Genomic DNA, 23,925 nt, shown 5'->3' on the forward strand with positions numbered 1-23,925 from the left:
GAATTAACTGAGTTTATTTTTAACTTGTGCCAGAGATGTTGTGCATTTTTAGAATTTCAGTTTATTGTACATCCTGTGTAGTAATGCTGACATTTAGATTAGTATCTGCATTTGTATTTGACCAACATTAACACTTCCACAAGTGTTAAAAGTCCAAAGAATCGTTCATGCAAAAAATTCTAGTTATAAGTTATTCTAAGGCTGCCCAAAATGCTCTGCATATCAGGGCTTTTCTGTAAACCATGTCAATAATATCACTTTTTTTCTGAACCAACTTTTTTTATAAAAATAAAGAATTTTACTTGGGGAGAGACAGGGTAGTACAGCATAAGCTGTCACTGGTCCTTATAAACCCAACAACAACAACACCAGCCATGTTTACGTCGCTTTAAGTCTGACTGATCCAATTCACTCACAACTCACAAATTCCATGTTTGTAATTAATATCTGCATTAGCTTTTAAAGTAGTAGATCAGACATACAAAAACTGGCAGGTGGCGAGTATTTTATAAAAGATAACTCGTCAGTTGTCACGATTTAAGGAATATTTACTCTGTAGTTGGGAACCAAAGCAATCATAGTACTAGGGGGATTATTATTATTATTATAATCAAGGGGGAAGCGCTAAACCCAGAGGATTATACAGCGCCTGGGGGGGGGATGTGGAAGGCATTCAGGCTTAATTTGGGAAACTGGAGCACAGATTCAATTCCCTAAATCAAGAGCCCCTCACCAACATCAAGGAACCTTCCTTGAGGGGAGTACTAGGGGGAGAGAGCACAACTTTGTAGTACCCACAGTCATTGGCCAAGAGTCAAATACCTTTTATTGTACAGCAATAAAGGAATGGAACAGACTACCCGCACATGTCAAAGCCAGTCATAGCATGAACCAGTTCAAGAAGAGTGCCAAAAGGTGTCTGATGAATGTAGCTACAGAAAGGGAGGGGAATGATTTTCTATTTTTTAGCTAACATACGTGTAAATTTTACCTTATTCCTAGTAATGACCCTCGTATTGTAGATAGTCTTAATGACCCTCGTGTAGTAGATAGTCTTTTTAGTATGATAATAAGATGTTATCTTCATTGTAGAATAATAAGAAAATATTATAACCTTTATATTATAATAAGGTAAAAGGACCCCAATGGAAATAAGTCACTGTCTGACTTTTTTGGGTTATCCTAGGTTCTCTACACATATGCTGCTATGTATGATAATTCTATGTAACTGTATTTGTGTATACCTGAATAAACTTACTTACTTACTTACTTATTAACCTGTAGGCCCCCAATCCAGGGTATTATCCATTGGCCTGTTAATGCAATACCTGCCCCTCAAGGGAGGTTCCTTGACGCTGGTGAAAGGTTCTTGATCATGGGAATTGGATCTGTGTTCCAGTTCCCTGAAATGAACCTGAATACCTTCCATCCTCCCACATGCGCTGTATAATCCTATGAGTTTAGCACTCCCCATGATTATAATAAAATAATGCAATACCTGGTCATCCTTTGTTTAATCTACATAATATATTACACATGATCGCAAATATTAAACATGTACTTTCATGGCCATTGTAATTGTTTATATGTTTGCTATGTATTGATTAAATAACTAAAAACTTTAATTACAAGGTGGCAGCAGTACAAAAGATCGAGGTACATCACACAACTTTGGTAATAATGGAAGATCAGGAGATGCACAACACAATGGAAACAGTATGTATGATAGTTATATGTTGTATCTTCTACTTACCCTTCAATAATAATAATATAATATCTTTATTTCTACAAGTACATGTACAAGGTATATAGACCATAGCTGACATCAGTGACATACTACTGTATAGAAAGCTGGTGTTATGCAGAGCATTTCCTGCAAATTGGGTCAGTTTTGTCCCAGGATACAACCCACGCCAGTCGACTAACACCCAGGTACCCATTTAACTGATGGGTGAATGTAGACAACCGGTGTAAGGAAATACGCCCAATATTTCTACTCTCGCTGGGAATCAAACCCGAACACTCACCGTTTGAAGTGAGAGCTTTAGCCACCAGGCCATGGGGCCTGATCTGAAACTAGGCTGTGGGGAAAACAATCCCCCAGAACCATTAGCATAACTAAGTTTATTTAGGTACAGGTACACAGATTAGATTTTGCCACCGAAGTGGCTAGTTTATTGTGCACCCCATATCCATCCTGTGGACGGTAGCACAAGAGCATATGGATACACAAAAGGCCTAGGAACTAGGCCCCAAAAGGGGTTAACAGGTGTACATATGGATTTATATCTACAGTTCACTTATCTGTTACAAGCAAATTAGGAAATTTGCTTAGTATATCTGGTATCTTATTTTCATTAATAAGATATCTCGACATGTCACATAGGTTATTATACTGTCTATCTCTGCATTTATAGTTTCACAAATTTAGATAATTACAATCATGCATAGTAACATATGGGTAAATTACCTAGGATAACCCAAAAAAGTCAGATAAGGTAAGATTAAGATAAGATTTGTTCAGATTTTTAACCCACTGGGTTAGCAACCCAGAATAACCCAAGAAAGTCAGTGCATCATTGAGGACTGTTTGTCTTATTTTCATTGGGGTCCTTCAGTCTTGTCCCCCAGGATGTGTCCACACCAGTCGACTAACATCCAGGTACCTTCTTACTGCTAGGTGAACAGGGACAGCAAATACATATAAGGAAATATACCCAGCATTTCCACCAGTGTCGGGGAATGAACCACGAACACTCAATGTGTGTGCCTAGAATGTTGCCAATCAAGCCACAGAACTTATTTCCATTGGGGTCCTTGTAATATCTTATTATTTAAAGCCTGGTTGTATGATTCAGTAGAAAGTAGTCATAATTATAGTATAACCTTAAAAATTAAAACAGCTAAATAACCTAACTGTGTGAAAATCAGTTGCACCTATTTTTACTGTTAGGATGAAACAGGTGAAGAGATTTTGGTTAAAGGAATTAGAGCTACCCTCCTTTTCCCTAGATCAAATGAGTCTGCCTTCCATTCCCCAGGTGGTGTATGATCCCTATGGGTTTAGCACTTTTCCTTGAATATAAAAATCTGCAGCATCTTTATTACTGTCATCTGATCCTCTCTTTAATGTTAATGTAAATAACTCAGTTTACCTTATTCCTAGTATATCTCCTTTTATTGTAACTGCTTTTCACACAGCTGTTTTAACTTTAAGGTTTAAATAATAAAATATTACAAGAATCCCAGTGGCAATAAACCACTTTTTCTGACTTTCTTGGGGCATTGTCATATGCTGCTATGTATGATAATTTATGAAACTGTATTTATGTGTACCTGTCCATGAATAAACTTACTTACTACAGGACCCTTCAAGGGAGGCACTTTAATACTTCTAAAGAGATCTTGTTCCAAAGAGTTGAAGCTTCCCTCACTTTTGTTGGACTGAATCATGTTATCTTCCATTTCCCACGCACAGTACTACATAACCTTTATGGATTTAGCACTCCCCATTAACGTTAACAGAATGGAAAATGTAGCAGAGCGAGCATTTTTATTAGATGCCATTACACCCTTTACTGCTGTATCATGACTAGATGTGATAAAACCACATTTAGGGTGGAATATCAGCTAATGAAAATGTTCACTGTGCTATGTATGTTTTACATTCTGATCTTTATTACAATAAATAAACTAAATATGTAATGAGAATTAAGATCTTACCTGTAGTACAGTACTCCAGTGATAAGTCTTCACTAGATACATTAATTTATAATAAGACAGAAAGTTACTGAAAGTACAGTACCTTCATAAGTTGCTAAATTTATATAGGTATTTTTAATATTGTTACTTACCTACTGGCATGTTTGTGTTTATATTTTTTTATTTTGAATTTATTTTGCTTGTGTTTAATACCTTAAAAAAAGTTTCATATATCTAATATTTTTAATAGAAGAATAAACTTTCAAGGAAACTGGACTCTAGTTATCATAAAATATTATCCCAAGGACTCATAAAATACTGTAACTTGCAATACCAGAAAATATTCATCAAAAAGATGAACCAAATCCCCTAACTAAGACATGATACAGTGATGGCATTATTATAAATTTAAAACATGTTAATGAATTTAAATATATTGCAACTACAAACTAATTTGTTTTAAAAAGCTGTAAATGAGCAGTTCCATGTTTGGCAGTGATGAGAGACCACACACCCTCAAAATTCAGAAAAGAGCACACATGCACCACACACTAAAGAATTATCTCCTGGATTTATAATGTAACTAGCTGAAGAAGTTGAGCTGCATTTCCTGGATCTGTTACATGTAGTTAAGCTATGATTCCTAGACCTAACATATGACAAGCTGAGAAATTGGTCTCTAGTTCTTGGACCTAGCTGTTTAAATACAGTATTACCTAGCAATTTAATTTATTTAATTTTTAGCATATTCACATGCAACTTTAGCAAAATATACCATCATTTTTGAAGTTTTGCTCACAGTGATTGTCTCACTTAACTGAAGAAATAAAATAGACAGGGGGCATTGGCCCCTGAAACCCTCTCCAGGTATACTCCAGAGTTTGTCATTCTTATTTTTAAGAATTAAAATCTTATTGTGCAGTTGAATGTCAACTTTAATATCCCACATCTAGTTGATATTCTTCAAACTTAATAAATAAATGCTGACATTACACCTCAATACCCCTCCAAACTGCAATATCTTCACCCCACCTGTAGAGTGCAGGCACTCTACTTCCAACCTCCAGGATTCAAGTTAAAGACATCCCACAGCCAACCATCACTTGCATGAAATTCTGTATGCTAGCCTAATAGTAGCAGAGTGAAGATCATCCCAGTGAATGTTACCACTAGCAAAAAATTATTGAATATTCCATTTATACTGCTTCAAACCTTGAGCTGTTTTCATATACTTCTTGGGACCAATTGATCAACTATTTTTTGTTTAACATTTGCACTATTCTTCAGAGCATAAAGTGTTTGTCTTTGCTGTTACGGATATCAGTCACTGTTTCTTTACACCATATTTCTCATACATGCGATTGAAATGGCAGACTCCACCTTTTTTATTAGTTAAAATTTCTGATTAACACAGATTCATGTACTTTTTGGCTCCACTGGCACTTGCTTTAGAGGTTACTGTTAAAAATGCTGTGTGTAATGGCTTAATAAAGTGGTTGAAAATGCTGTAAATCCAAAGACAAATTGGAGATCAAATGTCACCTCTACATGTGAATACGTACAGACAGTATCAAACTGAGGCTGTGTAGCCTATGGCACAAAAATGCCTGATGCAGTGGGCTTGGCCTGTTGTAGGGTGAGCTTACTGAACGCATCCACCAATGAACACATGCCCACCACAACAAACTTGATCTGGTAAATTGAGCCATAGTCTAACAAAATATTTTATCTGTTGCATCCACACTCCATTCAATAGGGAGCTGGAAAATTGAGGACTTACTATATTTTCATTGCTCTGAGCTGTATATCACAAACATGCCAGTGAAACGTGATCATCCTGTCTTTTCAGAGATAGTGCATACATATATTACCCATTATGTTGATTACTCCTTGCACCACTGCTCAGAATAATAATTTTTATTAAGAACAAATAATATTAATAACTGAGCCTCTCTTTGCTTTACAGGATAATTATGTGTGTGGAGAATGTTTCCAGCTCTTTCCCTCCATGGAGTACTTCAATTATCATCATTGTACTCCACTGAAAGATAGCACGTGTTGTGGACATAATGAACTCAGCTATATTGAGGAATCTTTAACATCCTTAGATGAAAAAGGTATGATTCTCGTTTACTTTCTATGCAACAATAAACCTTTCAAAATCACATTCTTTTTTCTTAATATTTTTATGAGCTGTTAGAAATTTGAGCTGTATAACTCTTGTGGGTTTAGCACTTAGTTTTTATTATATAATAATAATATTAAAAATTTGACCTAGGTAGTAGGTTGGTAAACAGCAACCGCCCAGGGAGGTACTACCGTCCTGCCAAGTGAGTGTACAATGAAAACCTGTAATTGTTTTACATGATGGTAGGATTGCTGGTGTCTTTTTTTCTGTCTCATAAACATGCAAGATTTCAGGTATGTCTTGCTACTTCTACTTGCACTTAGGTCACACTACACATACATGTACAAACATATATATACACACCCCTCTGGGGCTAGTAACCCCTTCTCCCATATAAATTACTAAATTTAAAAGAGAAACTTTTGTTTTTCTTTTTGGGCCACCCTGCCTTGGTGGGATATGGCCAGTGTGTTGAAAGAAAGAAAGAAAGAATTAAAAATTTGAGGAGTCATACATCAAACTTTTGCATGAAGACATATTGTTGGTAATTTAATAGAACAAATTGCAAGCCAAGATAATACATCTTTGTGTTTTAATCATGTAGAAGTTTTTTCTAATGTGATGGATGCAGGTAATGGTGACTACACTCTTGTAATGCATAAAATAATAGTTTTGTTATTGTAATATATAAATAATTTACCAGAAGAAATAACTGCTTATATACAAATATGTATGCAGATGTAAAACTCCTATAAAAAAAAAAACAAGAAATCAGAATGACTAAATCCTTACAAAGAAGTTCAGTAGAGTGTACAAGTGAAATGCTAAATGGACAACACTATACTGTTCATAGCATTCATTAGATCCAAACTGGATTCTGCAACTGTAATGTTTGCTCCAGAGAACACTTGTAGATATATTAGAAAATGTACAGAAATGTGCTTGAAAGTGGCACCAAGCACTAATAAGGATAAACAGCAGAGGAAGATTGGCACTCTGACATTTGTCTTCAGTGGTAAATAGAAAAGCTATGAGATGCTGTACGTGAAGTTTGTTGTAACATAAACAGGGCGAACAAGAGGTCATTATTGTAAAAAAAAAAAAAAAAGAGCTGTGAAAGAATGGTGAAAAAGTCATTATACCAAAAGCGTTATGAAAGCGTGTCTCGTGAGATACATTTGTCTCACAAAAATCATTAATCTCAGGAAATATGTGTCCAAAATTTTCTGGCAGAGAAGAGGGAGATATTCAGGTTTAAGCTAAAGAAAGGAGAAATAAAAAAATAATCAGATGCCTTTACTGACATAATGGCATTGGCATCCACTGTGTTTAACTTTATTTGGTTATCCTAGGTTAAATCAACTTAATGTTCTTGTATGTGCCTGTGACATGTGTGTTCTCTCAAGACCATTGTTAAAAATTTATATAGTACAGTATTATGTTCACTAAGCGTACATAATGCGTACGTATTTACTTATTGTACTTGCTTTCTTAAAAGCTCGTCAGTCTTTCTTAGAGGAAAGTTTGGATTCATTTTGGTCTTTGTAGGTCTCAGTTTGCTTTTTTTTTTGGGGGGGGGGGGAATTTGAAAAATGGAAATAATGCTTTTCATGCTATAATTTCTAAGTGTCGCATCTGATTAGCCTCAACCCTTCCATACTGATAACTTGATAATGCAACTTTTGAGTGGCTTCAAGCTTAATGTTCTTGTGTATTTTAGGATATTGGTCTCTGGTTTCCTTAAAAAGTTGGATTTAGATTTGAGCTGTGTATATCCTCATTTACCATTTTTATTGAAATCTGAATAATAGTTTCCATATGATTTGTAAATGCCTCATCTGATTCCCTTTAAATCTTCAGTGCTAATATTTAGCTGCATTATCAACTTAAGCCATATTCTCCACTGTTCCAGTCATGTGCATTAAGGCATGGGGGACTGCAGTTATGGAATAATGGGATACCTCCCTGGATCACTCAGCAACCAAAATACACCTAGTTTTGATTTATCTTCTTTCTGCTTGGATCACTGGTACTATATGCAGGTTTAATATTTCAGTTACAGTACCAGACCGTCACGTTAGCCACTGGGCCAGCTAGCTTCAGTAAGATTCATCCAACTAGGTATATTTCTACACCATAGGAAGGTTAGCATAGGCACCACTGTGCCTATGCAAACCCCACCCGTGGTATGGTTTGTTTGCAGTCGTGTCATTGCGATTTCATGAATCAAGACTTGATACATTTGCTGATCTAGAAGTTAAACGGCTGTTGTGTGTCGCATTCTAGGGAAGAAGACCTGAAGTATCCCTAAAGAAAAAAAAAAACACTGCTTGGCTTGTTTTGGGTTATTCTGGGTTAACAGCACTGGGCTTATCTGAAGAAAGTCTGTAACTATAGTGCATATATAATGATGAAAACTTGTTTCTTTATGTATGATACACAGTGGACATTCTTGTTACAGATTATGGAGGCACAGAGACAGAGGCTGCTGTGGAGAAGGCAGTTGCATCAATTCTAGAAGAAAAAAATAGACAGCTGGGACCTGAGAGAAATTCATCCTCATTGACATTTAATGAGTCCACCATAGAACTTAACCATGTTCAGCAAAGCACTACGTCTGTAAGTTATGCACATGTGGAAAATAGTATGGGTGTGCCTGGACCATATCAGCCCATGGAAAATACAAGGAACATTGTGCAGTTTGAAAGAAACCAAATAGATTCATGTCCTGTTGAATATGTAGAGCAATCTATTGAACACTTGAGTATTGTTGATCACCAAGAAGGACCTGTTGTGGAGCATATTGTGGAAAATGTAGAACCCACTCTGCAAGACATTGAACAAATGCATATTGGGCCTGCAAACATAAGTATAATGGAAAGTGTAGAAATTCCCTCATCTAATGTTTACATCTATGACAATCCTGTGTATCTAAATCGCCTAATGAAAGACAACACTTGTGGCAAACGAATGAGGTATGATGCACCATACATCCACCGACTAGGTAAGTTGTTCTTTTGTGTTTTGTTTTATGAAATATTGCAAAAGTTCCTGTATTTAGAAAACTATTCGGTAAAATAAACACAGAGCTGGTGCCATAAAAAATACTTTTATGATTCAACTTTCATGTGTTTTTAATATTAAAAAAACTTTGTTCATTATTTTATCCTCTGATATTTCATATAACCACTCTTGTGCTTCTTACTCTAACCTAGTTTTTATGTGATTTTGCAATCTTGGATATTTGTTTTTTCTTTTTATTTATCTATATTTAAATATTTAAACATTGCAGCAAGGCAGAAACTAGAGGTAGTGGGGATTTCATGTTATCTCTTATAACTTCCTAGCATTTTTACAACAATTCTTGTCAACACGATAAGTCTACAGTACTCGTCATTAAAGTATGCTGGCCACCCTCTCAAACCATGACCACAAAATAGATCATCCCTTGTACTTTTGGACATTCTTCAACTGGCTAGGAAGTGTTAGCACACATTCTTCAGGGTTTCATTGGGTAAAAAATCTTTGGACCATGCTGCATGAAAGAGTCAGGCAAATGATCATAGAACAATTGTAGGTATGTTATTACAGTTAATGTTAATGGGAATATACACAAATAACCCGCACATAAAAGAGAGAAGCTTACGACGACATTTCGGTCAGACTTGGACCAGTGTGACTTTGTAAATGGTCCAAGTCGGACCGAAACGTCGTCATAAGCTTCTCTCTTTTATGTGCGGGTTATTTGTGTATCGTTCCAGTCACGGTATTGTGCCTTTTTTTTGTTATTTGTTAATGGGAATGTTTTTCAAGGCTTCCCTGGACATGCTTTTGGTGTTGGCATGTCAGCACTGTCTTCAAGGAACCAACTCAACTAGGTCCTCACTGAATACTCACACATGTCAATGGCTACATTATTTCCTTCATTTGATGGCCTACCTTATATAATCCAATGACATGTGCAATTGTTTCTTGTGTTGGTGACATACTACTTCCCATAATAATACATGTATAGCTAAAATTGCGTGACAAACTCAACACTCAAGACAATATAGTGCAGGGAGATCATGGACACAAATCTGTCCACCACACAATCCTAGAAGGGACTTAGAACACAGCCAGTAGCTTTAGGAAATCCTGAAATGTCCTGCTACAGGTTGCCAGGTCAGCATAACTTTTTGTCTCACCAAAACACTTAACAGGGTAGGGTATTGCTTTTGGCATTAAATTATGCCAAATGCCTCCACCCAGCATACTTTATTGACAAGCACTGTATAGTTTTAAATATTAGCATAATTTGCATCATTTTCCATTTATTTGCTAATTTTCCTTCCTTAAGTGAAAGCTTAAAAAATTTCAAAAGTAAGAGATCAGTTTTGCTCAGTTTTTAAAACCAGTGATGCTATCTCATCTATTCCTTTTGCTTTTTTGTGGTAAGGTATTTATAAATCTAATTCAAAAGTGTTTCTTATTTGGGTCACCTTGCTTCAGCGGGAAATGACCAGTGTTTTGGAAAATAAATATTAGAAAAATCTCTGTTTATGCTGTACAGGATGATCTTCCACCTAGACTCTACTGTTATTTCAAGCTTAAAATTACTACTTTTTTTTTATCCTATGTTGTTTGGAAAGAAGTAGAATCAATAGATCATAACCAGTTAAAACAGAGTGAAGGAGAATAAACTGGAACACAATGAATTTGTAATATAAGATGCTTGCAATAAGAGTTGGGCATAAAACAACTGAAGTATTTTATATTATTTGAATCCAATAAACCTACGAAACTCAAAGAAAAAAAAGCATGAAAAAATTTTACTCTTAATTTTTTGAATAATATATCGTAGTGCTTCTTTGTTATTAACCCTTTCAGGGTAGACAGGTCCTCTCAGAGACTTGTTCTCAGGGTCGGCCAAATTTAAAAAAAAAAAAAAAAAAAATTTTCTTATGAAAAGATATAGAATCTTTTCCCGATCATAATGACACCAAAAGTATGAAATTTGATGGAAAACTTACGGAATTATGCTCTCGCGAAGTTAGCGGTCTCGACAATGTTTACGCATCAGCGATTTTGCCCACTTTGACCCCTATTTTCGGCCAATTCCAGGGTACTTGTCAACAAAAATCATAACTATTTCCCTAGAACTCCATTTTTTCTATCGAATGAGTACAAGAATCCACCCATTTACTGATTTCAACTATCCAATACAGTGGTCAGAATTTAGCAATTTTGCCAATTTCACACAAATTTCAAATGATGCCAATTTCTGAATAGGGTTCAGAATAAATAAGAAAGACATTCCTGGCACTAAAATAACATTTTCTCTGTTCATTAGTCATGTCCCTATACCCCTCTTACATTCTTTTGCTTTCCACTTTGAATTTTTATTCTCACAAAAAAATAGAGGTTTACTGTTATGCAGACTACTGCACTGGTGTAGAAATGGTAAAAAATATTATCAGCGCACTTGTGAAAGAATATTAGACTCACCAGTTGATGTGTATTGGACGCATAGCATGATTTGTTTACTTTTGAACTTTGGTAAAAATCGAACATTTCTGCTACTTTGAGTGCAATTTCAAGGTAGTTTTCTTTGTAAAACCAGTCAAAATCATCTCAATTTCTGTAATATGTCTTCAATTCTATAAAATGAGACCAGGAAAACTAGAATACAACAATAAATACCATACGAAAATACAGTGCAAAGTCGCTGTTTTAATCCAAAAACACGGTCAAAGTTTTTTTTTTCTCATTACGCACTGTGTGCTGCAGGATTTTTTTATACCATGCACACTGACCACACAGACCCATTCTTTCATATGTAGGCCTACCAGCTTTCTCTTACTAGATTTGAGGGTGCTAGAATTTAGGCATATAAGTACATCAAAAACCCTGGTGCGTAAGCCGTGCTAGTATGGCCGAAACCCTGAAAGGGTTAATGGTTATTAAAGAAGCTGTTTGCTAAGAATCACTCAGATTTGTAAAATTTTAAGTTTTACTGCTATTTAACCTGTAAACGGTCCAAACGTATATATACGTTTTTTTCAACATTTGATAGTATGTAAAAAAAGTAGATCTTCTTTTTTTTTTTTTTTACATTTGAAAACGTGTAAAAGAACTTTGATCTACGTTTATTTTTTCTGTTATATTTGAAAATATTTAACAAAACATAGATCTACTTTTGGAGCACTACGCATGTGAACATAGATCTGCTTGGACCGTTTACGGGTTAAGTAAAAGGAATATTATTTTGGAGATAATCTCTAGTTATAATGTCAACTACCAGGACCCTGGGATGACAAGTCTAGCCGACAACTAATCAGTCTTGTGAAAGAATACCCGGAGGCATATTTTATCTGGGGTAAAAACTGCAAAAGAACAGAAGCCTGGGAACTAATACGATACAAACTTGGTAAAGCTGGTTATCACTTTACGGTTCTTCAGGTAAGATTAGTGGAATTCAGTAAATAATTGTACTAGTGGATTCAATAAAGTTCTGTGTATATATTTCTAATATACATCTTTCAAGTTTCTTTAGATTGTATTTAAAACATGCAAAGTAGTACAATAGGAAAATTTTTGGTTGTAGTCTATTTTTGTGGTTTGTTAGAAATTTATAAAGTACTGTAATGTACTGTTTAACAATAGGCCACATTTGTTTTAATTTTACCTTCTTTGTTATTATTCACTTTTTTTTTTTACTCCCTTCCCTTATTTTTGTTTTAGCCCTTTTTTTTTTGTTTATTTTTCTCCTAATTAATCCTCTTCTTTATTTCTGTATCCCTTATTTGTTTCCTCATTCTTTTACTGATGTCTGACCTGTCTGTTTCCATTTCCTTGCTTTTTGTTTGTTTTTATTTTTTTTCAATATACATATGTCTTACCTGTGATGGATGTTAGTTTTCAGCCTATGTTTTTTTCTGATCAGATACTAGACTGATGCATATGCTTTAGTCAAATATTTGGGTAAGGTTTGTATTCAGCCACTAAATTTATGTTACCCATATTTGACAAAAATTTTAGTTATATGCGGACTCATTCTTTGGCTTATTAGAGTATTTTAAAGATATATATTTATGTAATGACTGCACAAGCCTGCTTAATGGCTTGTGACAAGATGTGCATTTGCACTGACATTTACAGTCCACATGCAAGTACTCTCTACACAATGCTACTTGCAGTATTATTGCATCATGTATATGTAGAATTTATTAAAAAAAAAAGAGGGCACTTAGAGAGGATGCAGCAAAATAGGATGACTAGGAGGGTATATAAATCAGGGGTGGAGGAAAGAAGGTGTAGGGGTCATTCCAGGAAGGGTTAGAGAGAGGGGAAGGGGAAAGGAGGCTTTGAGTTCTAGAGACTTCAAACATTTTCAGGCTTGTTTGAGTGCATTAGATCAGAGTGAATGGAGGCAAGTAGTTTTTGTAACCTGATGTCGTATTAGAGTGTGAGTACGGTAATATTTATGAAGGAACTTAGGGAAGCTGGTTAGTCGGACTTGAGTCCTGGAGGTGGGAGGTACAGTGCCTGCACTCTGAAGAAGGGGCGAGGATGTTGCAGTTCAGAGGGCCATCAGAACTAGGATGTCAGGATGCTTCTGGCAAGAGAGTGATTGAATGAAAGACAGTGAATGTGTTTATAATGTATGAAAATTATGCACATTCCTCTCAGTATAGAGGTTTTACTCTACAGTGTTGAACCTCTAAACAGATTCGCATGCGATGGAGAGAACTTTGCAAGAGGTATCGCAATGTTGTCAACCATAATGACTTGCATAATACAAGACGAACCTGCCAATATTTTGATGATTTAAACAGCCTATTTGGTAAATACATAAAATGCACTTTTTGTTGTACATTGCAAGATAAAAATTTAGTTGTTTCAGTTTTAAAACTTACTGTAAGCAAAGTAAAAATATTTTAAAACTTAGTTCACTGAATATGAATTAAAAAGCTTATACTAGTAGTTGTATGATGCTGTGTGACTCACACAATATGAATGTTGTAGTTTAATAATATACCTGTATAGTAGTTGTATAGTACCAAAATCATGTATGTATAATACAGTGGACCCCCGCATAACGATCACCTCCCAATGCGACCAATTATGTAAGTGTATTTATGTAAGTGCGTTTGTACATGTATGTTTGGGGGTCTGAAATGGACTAATCTACTTCACAACATTCCTTATGGGAACAAATTCGGTCAGTACTGGCACCTGAACATACTTCTGGAATGAAAAAATATCGTTAACCTGGGGTCCACTGTATTCAGTTCACATGTTTCTTCCTGTTTAGTTGGGAATGGAGTAAACATTAATAATGTTCCACATGCATTAATATTCAGTTACAGTTTGGAAAATTTGATTGTAACTTTAAGGAGACAACTGATCTCTTAAGTTTAGATATAATATTTTTGATAATTACAAGTGCTTTAACATACTCTCGGTTTTAAACTTAAAGATAAGCAAATAATATATAATGGGAATTCTTGCTAAGAATAATGTTGAAGAGAAAAGTATTAACTGGATCATTTACTTTTAGTGTATGTGTGTGTGTGGGGGGGGGGAGGAGGGGAAGGGCAGATATGTACACTATTACATCAGCTGGTGACATATACGTATACAAGTTGTGTTCAAATTTGTTTATTTATAACTTGTAGGAATTTGGGATTCTCAAGCCACATTGCTCCTAATTAAAGAAATTGGAGCAAATCCTGCTAAACGTCTTGGGCAGAGTGGAGGCACTCGAATGAGGTATAAAATGTGGAAGCAAGTTCAGGAAGCACTGTCACAGCATGGATATGAGTGAGTGTTATATACTCTGATTTTGCTCATACAATACAAGAGTATTCAGGAAGCTAAGCCCTTCATCTATGTATAGTAATATTTTCTTTGCATATTTTTTTTCAACAATCTAGCAGTCTCTCACTGAGGCAGGATGACCTAAGAAGAAAAACAAAAGTTTTTCTATTTGAATTTTGTAATTTATATAGAAGGGGTTATTTTCTTTGCATATCACTTATAAATATTATAAGTTGTAAATTTAAACATAAACACATAAAAATAGCACATAAAACAAGTAAAGAGTTTTGTATTTTTGTCAGACTACTGTATGATGGAATGTTACAGTACTTCTTTTTATCTTGTTTTGGTATAGGAAAGAAAAAGATATGAAAAAATTATGGTTCCCTAAACATAAAGGCACTGAGTTTCATCACTATAAATACAAGGAAAAATATGGAAGTAGTATTTTGAATATCATTAAGAAGGTTTTAGTGTTTATATGGGCAAGTAAATCGAAAAGGTTGGAGGGAGGGGGTAAAGGAGGTTTTGTGGGTGAGGGGCTTGGACTTCCAGCAAGCGTGTGTGAGCGTGTTAGATAGGAGTGAATGGAGACGAATGGTATTTGGGACCTGACGATCTGTTGGAGTGTGAGCAGGGTAATATTTAGTGAAGGGATTCAGGGAAACCGGTTATTTTCATATAGTCGGACTTGAGTCCTGGAAATGGGAAGTACAATGCCTGCACTTTAAAGGAGGGGTTTGGGATATTGGCAGTTTGGAGGGATATGTTGTGTATCTCTATAGGTATATGCTTCTAAACTGTTGTATTCTGAGCACCTCTGCAAAAGCAGTGATAATGTGTGAGTGTGGTGAAAGTGTTGAATGATGATGAAAGTATTTTCTTTTTAGGGATTTTCTTTCTTTTTTTTTGGGTCACCCTGCCTCGGTGGGAGACGGCCGACTTGTTGAAAAAAAAAAAAAAAAAAAAATTCATGGAAACCGGTTATTTTCATATAGCCGGACTTGAGTCCTGGAAATGGGAAGTACAATGCCTACACTCTAAAGGAGGGGTTCGGGATATTAGCAGTTTGGAGGGATATGTTGTGTATCTTTATACGTGTATGCTTCTAAGCTGTTGTGTTCTGAGCACCTCTGCAAAAACAGTGATTATGTGTGAGTGAGGTGAAAGTGTTGAATGATGATGAAAGTATTTTCTTTTTGGGGATTTTCTTTCTTTTTTGGGTCACCCTGCCTCAGTGGGAGACGGCTGACTTGTTAAAAAAAAAATGGGCAAGTAAATCTCCATGGGGAACTGGAACAGAATTCTTCCTTCATAAGCCATGCATGTTGTGAGAGGCACCTAAAATGCCTGGAGCAATGGGCTAGTAACCTCTTCTCCTATATACATTACTAAATTTAAAAAGAGAAATTTTTGTTTTTATTTTTGGGTCACCCTGCCTTGGTGGGATATGGCCAGTTTGATGAAAAAAAATGGACAAGTAAAAAGTCATTAAGATATAACTCAGCAGGTAATTAATTACATAGATATAAATTATATACCTATGAATTTAATATATCACATTTACTGGTACAAAGTATTTTCGTTGCCATTTTACCTTATCAATAAATTTGCCTTAGGACTGAAGTACACTGACAACACTTTCCACCCTGACAACAGTCCAGTGTATGTATTTACTTTTTTTTTTTTTCAACAAGTCGGCTGTCTCCCACCGAGGCAGGGTGACCCAAAAAAGAAAGAAAATCCCCAAAAAGAAAATACTTTCATCATTCAACACTTTCACCACACTCACACATTATCACTGTTTTTGCAGAGGTGCTCAGAATACAACAGTTTAGAAGCATACACATATAAAGATACACAACATATCCCTCCAAACTGCCAATATCCCAAACCCCTCCTTTAAAGTGCAGGCACTGTACTTCCCATTTCAAGGACTCAAGTCCAACTATATGAAAATAACCGGTTTCCCTGAATCCCTTCACTAAATGTTACCCTGCTCACACTCCAACAGATCATCAGGTCCCAAGTACCATTCGTCTCCATTCACTCCTATCTAACACGCTCACGCACGCTTGCTGGAAGTCCAAGCCCCTTGCCCACAAAACCTCCTTTAGCCCCTCCAACCCTTTCGAGGACGACCCCTACCCCGCCTTCCTTCCCCTATAGATTTATATGCTTTCCATGTCATTCTACTTTGATCCATTCTCTCTAAATGACCAAGCCACCTCAACAACCCCTCTTCTGCCCTCTGACTAATACTTTTATTAACTCCACACCTTTTCCTAATTTCCACACTCCGAATTTTCTGCATAATATTTACACCACACATTGCCCTTAAACAGGACATCTCCACTGCCTCCAACCGTCTCCTCACTGCTGCATTTACCACCCAAGCTTCACACCCATATAAGAGTTTTGGTACTACTATACTTTCATACATTCCTTTCTTTGCCTCCATAGATAACGTTTTTTGTCTCCACATATACCTCAAAGCACCACTCACCTTTTTTCCCTCATCAATTCTATGATTAACCTCATCCTTCATAAATCCATCTGCCGACACGTCAACTCCCAAGTATCTGAAAACATTCACTTCTTCCATACTCCTCCTCCCCAATTTGATATCCAATTTTTCTTTATCTAAATCATTTGATACCCTCATCACCTTACTCTTTTCTATGTTCACTTTCAACTTTCTACCTTTACACACATTCCCAAACTCATCCACTAACCTTTGCAATTTTTCTTTAGAATCTCCCATAAGCACAGTATCATCAGCAAAAAGTAACTGTGTCAATTCCCATTTTGAATTTGATTCCCCAAAATTTAATCCCACCCCTCTCCCGAACACCCTAGCATTTACTTCCTTTACAACCCCATCTATAAATATATTAAACAACCATGGTGACATTACACATCCCTGTCTAAGACCTACTTTTACCGGGAAGTAGTCTCCCTCTCTTCTACACACCCTAACCGGAGCCTCACTATCCTCATAAAAACTCTTTACAGCATTTAATAGCTTACCACCTATACTTGCAACATCTGCCACATTGCTCCTCTAACCACTCGATCATATGCCTTTTCTAAATCCATAAATGCAATAAAAACTTCCCTACCTTTATCTAAATACTGTTCACATATATGCTTCAATGTAAACACTTGATCTACACATCCCCTACCCACTCTGAAACCTCCTTGCTCATCCGCAATCCTACATTCTGTCTTACCTCTGATTCTTTTCCAATTATAACCCTACTGTACACTTTTCCTGGTATACTCAGTAAACTTATTCCTCTATAATTTTTACAGTCTCTTTTGTCCCCTTTCCCTATACACGCTCTCTGCCAATCCCTAGGTACCTTCCCCTCTTTCATACATTTATTAAATAAAAGTACCAACCACTCCAACACTATATCCCCCCTGCTTTTAACATTTCTGTCATGATCCCATCAGTTCCAGCTGCTTTACCCCCTTTCATTTTACGTAATGCCTCACGTACCTCCCCCACACTTACATTCTGCTCTTCTTCACTCCTAAAAGATGGTATACCTCCCTGACCAGTGCATGAAATTACTGCCTCTGTTTCTTCCTTAACATTTAAAAGTTCCTCAAAATATTCTCGCCATCTACCTAATACCTCCATCTCCCCATCTACTAACTCTCCTACTCTGTTTTTAACTGACAGATCCATACTTTCCCTAGGCTTGTTTAACTCACTCCAAAATTTGTTCTTATTTTCATTAAAATTTCTTGACAGTGCCTCTCCCACTCTATCATCTGCTCTCCTTTTGCACTCTCTCACCACTCTCTTTACCTTTCTTTTACTCTCCATATACTCTGCTCTTCTTATAACACTTCTGTTTTGTAAAAACCTCTCATAAGCTACCTTTTTCTCTTTTATCACACCCTTTACTTCATCATTCCACCAATCACTCCTCTTTCCTTGTGCCCCCACCCTCCTATAACCACAAACTTCATGATATCTTTACATAAAAATTTGTGATAATAAAGTTTGAGTGTATATGCTATATAAATATACGTGCATAATACCAGTTCCACTTGCAGGTACACGGCACATCAAGTTCATGGCCGGTGGACTGCACTGGTGACATTATATCAGAGGATGGCAGAGCACAACTCCAATCATGGCAATGAATTGTTAACTGTTGCCTATCAAGATGCCATAGAGACTGTATTTAAATATGTCCCTGAAAGGAAAACTAAGTTGGCTAAAATTCGTGAAAAACAGGGACAGTCGTGTAAGGAATTTCAAAGCAAGTATACGTATATTGTATTCTTTGGTATGTTTTTATTTATCATTAGGTTTCTCTTTTATCACTTTGTGATTAAAACCATTCATATTTGTTTCATTTACAGTGTGTTCAGCTGAGAATCAAGAAATTTAATTTTTGCATCTCATAATCTTTAAACCATACCATGGGCGGGGATAGAACCCGTAATCAGAGACTCTCTGATCATGGGTTCTATCTCCGCCTGTGGTATGGTTTGTTTGCAATCGTGTCATTACGATTTCGTGAGTCATAATCTTTAACTTCGAGGAATTACTGTATATTGTTTTCACAGAAAAGTGGACGGTACCTGTTGAACGAATCTTACTTAGAGGTTACAAAGACAACATTGAACTTTTTATGAAAAATGAGAATAAAAAGGAAGTTTGGGAAAAGATTGTAATGGTAAGTTTTTTTTTTTTTTTACTGTTATTAGACATGCTGTTGGAGTGTGATCAGAGTAACTTTTATGAAAGGATTCAGAGAAACTGGTTAGCTGAACTTGAGTCCTGGAGGTAGGAAGAACAGTGCCTACACTCTGAAGGAGAGGTGAGGATGTTGCAGTCAGAAGGGTGATTTCATTGTGAAAATATTGGCATGATGGCAGTTGAGTGAATGTTGGTGAGTATGTATTGTTTTTTGAGTCATTCTGTTTTTGCAGGAGACAGCCATTGAGCTAAAAAACAATAATGAAACATTTTTATGTACTGTAGTACTGTACAGAGTTTTTTAATTCAATATTTTATGTGCAGTGCATTATGTACAGTTACTTTCCTGATAATATCATTTCTTTTGAATCTCATTATTCACTACAGTACTTGGGTATACAGTGGAACCTTGGTTTTCGTATGCCCTAGTCTGTATGTAAAACTAGATTTTTTTTTTTTCATCAAGTTGGCCGTCTCCCACCAAGGCAGGGTGACCCAAAAAGAAAGAAAATCCCCCCCAAAAAAAATACTTTCATCATCATTCAACACTTTCACCACACTCACACATAATCACTGCTTTTGCAGAGGTGCTCAGAATACAACAGTTTAGAAGCATGTACGTATAAAGATACACAACATATCCCTCCAAACTGCTAATATCCCAAAACCCCTCCTTTAGAGTGCAGGCAATGTACTTCCCATTTCCAGGACTCAAGTCCGGCTATATAAAAATAACTGGTTTCCCTGAATCCCTTCACTAAATATTACCCTGCTCACACTCCAACAGCTCGTCAGGTCCCAAATACCATTCGTCTCCATTCACTCCTATCGAACACGCTCATGCACGCTTGCTGGAAGTCCAAGCCCATTGCCCACAAAACCTCCTTTACCCCTTCCTTCCAACCTTTTCGAGGACGACCCCTACCCCGCCTTCCTTCCCCTACAGATTTATACGCTCTCCATGTCATTCTGCTTTGATCCATTCTCTCTAAATGACCAAACCACCTCAACAACTCCTCTTCAGCCCTCTGGCTAATACTTTTATTAACTCTACACCTTCTCCTAATTTCCACACTCCGAATTTTCTGCATAATATTTACACCACACATTGCCCTTAGACAGGACATCTCCACTGCCTCCAACCTCCTCCTCGCTGCAGCAGTTACAACCCAAGCTTCACACCCATATAAGAGTGTTGGTACTACTATACTTTCATACATTCCCTTCTTTGCCTCCATAGATAACGTTTTTTGTCTCCATATATACCTCAACATACCACTCGCCTTTTTTCCCTCATCAATTCTGTGATTAACCTCATCCTTCATAAATCCATCCGTTGACACATCAACTCCCAAATATCTGAAAACATTCACTTCTTCTATATTCCTCCTCCCCAATTTGATATCCAGACACCCAAAAATATTAATAAAAAATGCATTTTATAGAGAATAACTATAGTTTTTTAGTGAAGGGATTCAGGGAAACCTGTTATTTTTATATAGCCGGACTTGAGTTCTGGAAATGGGAAGTACAATGCCTGCTCTTTAAAGGAGGGGTTTGGGGTATTGGCAGTTTGGTGGGATGTGTAATAGGACGGTATATACATAACTGGGGCCCTGATATTGTACGTAATTATTTCAGGTCACTCTTTATATTGTATCTTTATATATGCTTCTAAACTGTTGTATCTGGGCACCTCTGCAAAAACAGTGATTATGTGTGAGTGCGGTGAAAGTATTGAATGATGATGAAAGTATTTTCGTTTTGAGAATTTTCTTTCTTTTTGGGTCACCCTGCCTAGGTGGGAGACGGCCGACTAGTTGAAAAAAAAAAACTATAGTTTTACATACAGACTAAGGCATATGAAAACCAAGGTTTCACTGTACGTGTATTTTTTAATGGATGATCCTTTAATGAATTGAACTACTCTTACAGCTCATTCAGTTCTCTTGGCAGCTTGTGAGTTCCAGTCAAAATGCTAGCATCATTGTGGGCAGTCCCAGCGACATTACTGGTCATGCATAACATTTACATAGTATTAATCTGCTACATAAAATATTTCATTTTGCTAGAAATAATTGGAGATGGTTCCTACATATGTGGTACTGTAAGAGTTAGCTTAGGCTGGAGGGTTCACACCAGTACTAGCTATATGTCACCACTTATGCTCACTGTACCAGAATTTCATCATTTTTTACCAGAAAGTCATGGCATGAAGCATTCTGATCTGTATTTGACAAGTACATATTGCAGTACAGATGTCCCTTGCTTATGTAAATCTATTGTATTATATTGTTAAAGGATGACTTATGACATAAATTCACAGGAAATAAGTGTACTGTCTCAAAAATAAGTTTAGTATATAGAGATACATACAGGGAAATATTGAAGGCAGTATAGCGTATCATGTAGTGTTAAGAAAATTAACGTTAGACAAAACTCTTGGGATGCGCATCATATTCATAATGAGTGCAAGTAGTAATTGAGTCTGTAAGGAAATGATTGTTTATGAAGTTAAGGTATAGGTTTTGTAAGAAAAGATGGATAGAGGACATTTTACTTTGATCAAATTTGATTCTTCCATTGGAAGTAATGGAAGTCAAGGCAGCCACATATTTGCATCTTTCTCAATGCTTCTATGCTATATGTTTCAGATTGTGAAATATTGTGAAATTAATGATAGTAAACTAAGTTATTATTTACTATCATTATTACTTATCATTTATTTCTTAAAAGACTTGATAGTGATGAAAATTAGAGTAAAGGGTGCGTGATGAAGTGAAAATAAAATGTAAAATTCAGTTGATTGACCCAAATTAAATAAAGCTTTTGTCTCAGAATTAACGTTTTCATAAATTTAAGTAAAATTTTTCTAATGCAGTTGCTGAAGGAGGAAGGAAATTACCATACAAATGTAGAGAAAGTCAGAACAAGAATCTATGAGTTATTTAAGCAATATGAAGCAGTGCTGCGTCATAATTCTCAGCCCGGTACACTTTACAGAGAGTCCAGACACCATCAGATCTTGGCAGATGTAAGTGTTTATTCTATTTCATGATGAATAGAAGAATTTACTTTAGTATGCAGAAATTGGGTAACTGTCTGCAGGATATTATAAATCGGAGGTAAAGTGCTATGCAAGGAGAGGTGGTTTTAATTTATGAAAAGTTATATTTTAAGAGATTTATGGTACAGGAGGGCACCTTCTTTTTGGTGTTCCATATTTTTATTGACTTCAAATTGAGGTATATTATAGTTCATTATGTTCCACGCGCCAGCGATTGTCACCAGCAGGTGGATTATTATTATTATAATCAAAAAGAAGCGCTAAGCCACAAGGGCTATACAGCACCAGCAGGTGGAACAATGGCTAACTTGAAAGCCATCGAAAATGTGAAACACAGAAAACAGATGCTGTATGTTCAGGGCCCTCCTGTATTTTAAAATTTATAGCTGAATCTCTGAATTATTTCTTTGTTAATTCAGGCCTGTGAGTTGTATCAAGAATCTAAACAGATGGCCTTTGTATCCTAGAAATTGAGGTGTTTATAGTCTAGGTACTTTATAATGCATGTAGTTTATATGTATTCAGAGGGAGTAAAGGGTCTAGTAACATTAAGACATCATAGTTATGATCTATAGTTAGGCATTATATTGTAGTATTTTGTTAGTATCAAGTTTATTTTCAAGTTTCAAGTTTGTAGACCTTCACAGTTTGCTATGTTTTATATTACTGCCCCAAATACTTTAGAACTTTAAAAAGTGTGCTGGCTTTATTTTATATAAGTTAGCATCCTCAGAAATTATGATAAAATGCAAGGAAGGTAATCATAATGTTGTTGAACTTAGAAAATAGCTTTAGCTTGTGTCATATTTGATTATAGAATAATGATTATTATCAAAATGTTATTACTTACACTATATTTTACCTAATATTACAGATCTACAGCTGTCATAATTGCTGGCCTCATGATGGTTCTACTATGAAGTCAGACAACTCCAGCTCATTGAGAATGAGGCAAAGTGTGTACCATTTCTTTTGCTTACTTAGGTATTTAAATATTTTGAAGGCAATGGGAGAAAGGAGAATTTGCAGGGAATGATGACAACATAAGTGCCAAAGAGTATAAATATTTTGTTGAATAAAGTGGCCATTTACTTCCATGACAGAATAACTCAAAAATTAAAAATCATTTACTGTAACTCAGTCTGTAGCTTCATGTCCAGAAGTGCACAGACAACATGAATAAAATGACTCGCCAAACATTCCCATTCATCTTTCAGAATGAAAATATTGCTTCCCACTTCCAGAATTAAGTTAGCTAAACCATATTTCCTAAATCCCTTCATGGATACTATATTATCAAGAACATACTCCAAAAGTACTTCAAATTCCAAAGGTGCCAATCATTCCTCTTCCCTCCAGCACCAATTATATATCTCTATTACACACTTGAATACTGCATTCTTAAATCCATACCATACCTCCTCAACATCATCCTTATTACCTTTTCACAACTTTGTTCACTCTTCTCCCAACAGTTTTTCACATCACTTGACATGTTATCCC

General features: G+C 36.0%; 1 protein-coding gene across 1 annotated transcript in view; it reads left to right on the forward strand.

The window, feature by feature from the left end:
- The first annotated feature begins 369 nt into the window (after positions 1-369).
- The window catches only part of LOC128686166 (uncharacterized), a 40,330-nt gene continuing 16,774 nt past the window's right edge, over positions 370-23,925 (forward strand). The window contains exons 1-11 of the mRNA XM_070083462.1: positions 370-436; positions 1,633-1,716; positions 5,669-5,819; positions 8,292-8,834; positions 12,114-12,271; positions 13,541-13,655; positions 14,491-14,635; positions 18,704-18,912; positions 19,223-19,332; positions 22,237-22,389; positions 23,297-23,447. Coding sequence (XP_069939563.1) covers positions 431-436; positions 1,633-1,716; positions 5,669-5,819; positions 8,292-8,834; positions 12,114-12,271; positions 13,541-13,655; positions 14,491-14,635; positions 18,704-18,912; positions 19,223-19,332; positions 22,237-22,389; positions 23,297-23,447 — 1,825 coding nt within the window. The 5' untranslated portion in view covers positions 370-430. The remainder of the gene's footprint in view (positions 437-1,632; positions 1,717-5,668; positions 5,820-8,291; positions 8,835-12,113; positions 12,272-13,540; positions 13,656-14,490; positions 14,636-18,703; positions 18,913-19,222; positions 19,333-22,236; positions 22,390-23,296; positions 23,448-23,925) is intronic.

This window comes from Cherax quadricarinatus, chromosome 9 (assembly GCF_038502225.1).
Source record: "Cherax quadricarinatus isolate ZL_2023a chromosome 9, ASM3850222v1, whole genome shotgun sequence".
NCBI classification, from domain to species: domain Eukaryota; kingdom Metazoa; phylum Arthropoda; class Malacostraca; order Decapoda; family Parastacidae; genus Cherax; species Cherax quadricarinatus.